The sequence below is a fragment of the Eptatretus burgeri genome, chromosome 4 (assembly GCF_056783735.1).
Source record: "Eptatretus burgeri isolate ZD-2024b chromosome 4, Ebu_testis_v1, whole genome shotgun sequence".
Classification (NCBI taxonomy): Eukaryota; Metazoa; Chordata; class Myxini; order Myxiniformes; family Myxinidae; genus Eptatretus; species Eptatretus burgeri.
Genome location: NC_140964.1, coordinates 44,006,418 through 44,009,017, shown reverse-complemented (window position 1 = coordinate 44,009,017; position 2,600 = coordinate 44,006,418). Strand labels below are relative to the sequence as shown.

Sequence of the window (2,600 nt, the reverse complement as noted above, 5' to 3'; positions counted from 1 at the left end):
AAGAATTAAGGTGGCAGTGCAATCTTGGTACTAAGCACACATGCCATACCATATCTCAATCATGTTGGTTTATTATTACCTCTACTGGTTATGTATTAATTCCTGTTTGTTTGGCTGTGAGCAGGATATCTCAAAAAGTTGTGGATGGATTCGGATGAAACTTGGTGTGCAGGTTGGTTGTGTGACGAGGACAAATTGATTCAATTTCAGTGAAGATCCAGTCCAAATTCGGATACTAGAATTTTTTTAAGTGATTCTTCACTATTCAGAGATAGGGCCAAAAATGATACACAGTGCAGTTACGTATAGAGAGGTTTCAGTACCCATGATGTAGTGTTTTGGCACCATATTGGTTGGCAAGCTAAACAAGCAAGAAAAAGTAAACAAGACCAAATAATTAGCGTAACGTTCCATTGCATTAAGTCAGAATAATGAGATAAACATGCTGCATTTGTCGAACTACTGATGATAACTATCGTTGCCGGGTAAGTGAATACAACCAACATCGCAGCGCACATGGCATCATGGGATAGCTCTGAAATCCCTCAAAAGCAAGACATCTCAGAACATTGTGGACTGTGGACGAGTTGTGACAAAACTAGGTGGATTAGTTGGTAAGGTAACAAAAACAAGCCGATTCGATTTTAATTCACTTCAGTTCAGGTCCAGATGCAGATAAGCGAGATACAAAATATAAACTGTTCGATCTGGAGGAGGTATGCGCTCTCCCGAGTGCTGTTCTAGTTTCATACATATTCTAATATTAAGACTATCGTAGTCCAAGATGAAAACACTGCCATAGGGTCATGCAGTACCGTGTGTGATTTGTAATAAATCCACTGCTTGGGGGGGGGGGGATCGGGGGTGTTCCGTTACCAACTAGAAGGGGACTCGGTGGAGCACATACCTCTGCCAAGCAATGCCTGATCCACTAGAACATCTTGGGCTCAATACATTTTTGAAATATCATGCTATACTGAATATTGTTTTTGGCCCAGTCTTTCAATGGTGAAGAATCACTTTTAAAATAAAATAAAAAATTCTCGTATCCGGATATGGATTCAGATCTTCACCAAAATTTAATCAATTCGTTCTCGTCACGCCCCCAACCTTCCCACCAAGTTTCATCCAAATCTACAACTTTTTGAGATATCATGCACACAAACAAACAGACACACAGGGGTGAAAACCCTTTCCACTCTGGGCGTCATGGCGCACGCCTGCAATCCGGCTACTTGGAGGCTTGGGTTGGGGGATCGCTTGAGGACAGAAGCTTTGCACTGGGCTGTGTTGCATGGTACAAAGCAGCCCACCCGATTCGGTGGCACCCAACCGAGATTATCAGGTCAGGCCAAATCAGATCTGTGACTTGCTACAGCCTACAGGTATCATGTAAAACCTGTACTAACCTGCTCATGGTCTAGTGTCAGCGACTAAACTGGCTCCCCCCACGAGGTCCTCCTGGTGAGGAGGGTGTATGGATATGGACACCCAGCAGGACTAAAAACAAAACCTGTCAAAGGGCTGAGGAGCTCCTTGTGAGCCAACAGGTAAGGCAACGGCCATCCATATCTGGTGCCCACATGCGCATGTGGATGTCCTCCTGCAGTCGGTGACCTTTCCTCGGAGGTTGGTGGCAGGTGATGGTCGGATTTGCACTCCAGTAATCACAAAAACACTTCACTTTGCAAAAACACAGGAAGTGATGTGTGTGTGTGGTGCTGAGGTGTCATCCACCAGACGGTGGTCTCCTCGGATTAACCTAAGGCGGTCCCTTCGGGTGGGTGCCTGGAATACCCTATGATGGGGAATGGGCCAGGCATCTGCCTGGGGGGTGGCCAAACGGAGGCCCCTGGAGTACCAGCGGAAAGTGGACGTGGCGCGTTGTGACGCATGCTCCCCATGTACGGATGTATGACTTGACTATCGTTTGCTCAGCGAGCTGTTCCTTATCAAACATTTCATTGGGGTGCTTAAGCCACTTGACAAGTGCTCTACATGAAGCCTGGTAACTGAGCACACCCCATGTAGTATCCTGCCGCTCCTAATATCCGCTTCAGCAAAATTTCAACATTACACGCTGATTCTCAAATAATTGTTTGTTGTTTCCATTTGTAGAGATATAAAACAAAGCCTTCATGATAAAGCAGTACCAAGAATGACACTTTTGAAGGAATGAGAAAAAATATTTGCTTGAAAATGTCGCACAGGTATTTCACACCCCATCGCAACAACCTTCTCATATTTATTCACCGCACCAACGCTCGGTCCAGTGTTTTGAAAGCAAATTCAACACTTCCCTGACATGATCGGGCAAGGATTGGGAGGAGGCATGAACAGCCAGTAACTGGCGTGGCGTTACCAGGGTCAATTACCCAATATCCGTGTTTCCCAGAATTGCTTCAGCCCTCACCCTTGTTTGCATGGCTATATAAACTCACAGAGCCGGCGATCATCCTGCGTTTAGAAATATCGAGGAGTGATGGACTCCACCGATCGAATGCGGACACTGCGCTGGGCGTGCCTACTCCTGTTCGTGTATGGAGTCTCGTCCGTGGAAAAGGATCCCGGTTGGCCGGATACCTTCGTGGGAGCAGTGT

At 46.2% G+C, this 2,600-nt stretch overlaps 1 protein-coding gene across 1 annotated transcript in view; it reads left to right on the top strand.

Annotated features, from left to right (window-relative positions):
• Positions 1-2,390: 2,390 nt before the first annotated feature.
• The window catches only part of BTD (biotinidase), a 16,380-nt gene continuing 16,170 nt past the window's right edge, over positions 2,391-2,600 (top strand). The window contains exon 1 of the mRNA XM_085877779.1: positions 2,391-2,600. This exon is cut by the window's right edge and continues 119 nt beyond it. Within this exon, the coding sequence (XP_085733905.1) occupies positions 2,483-2,600 (118 nt within the window). The 5' untranslated portion in view covers positions 2,391-2,482.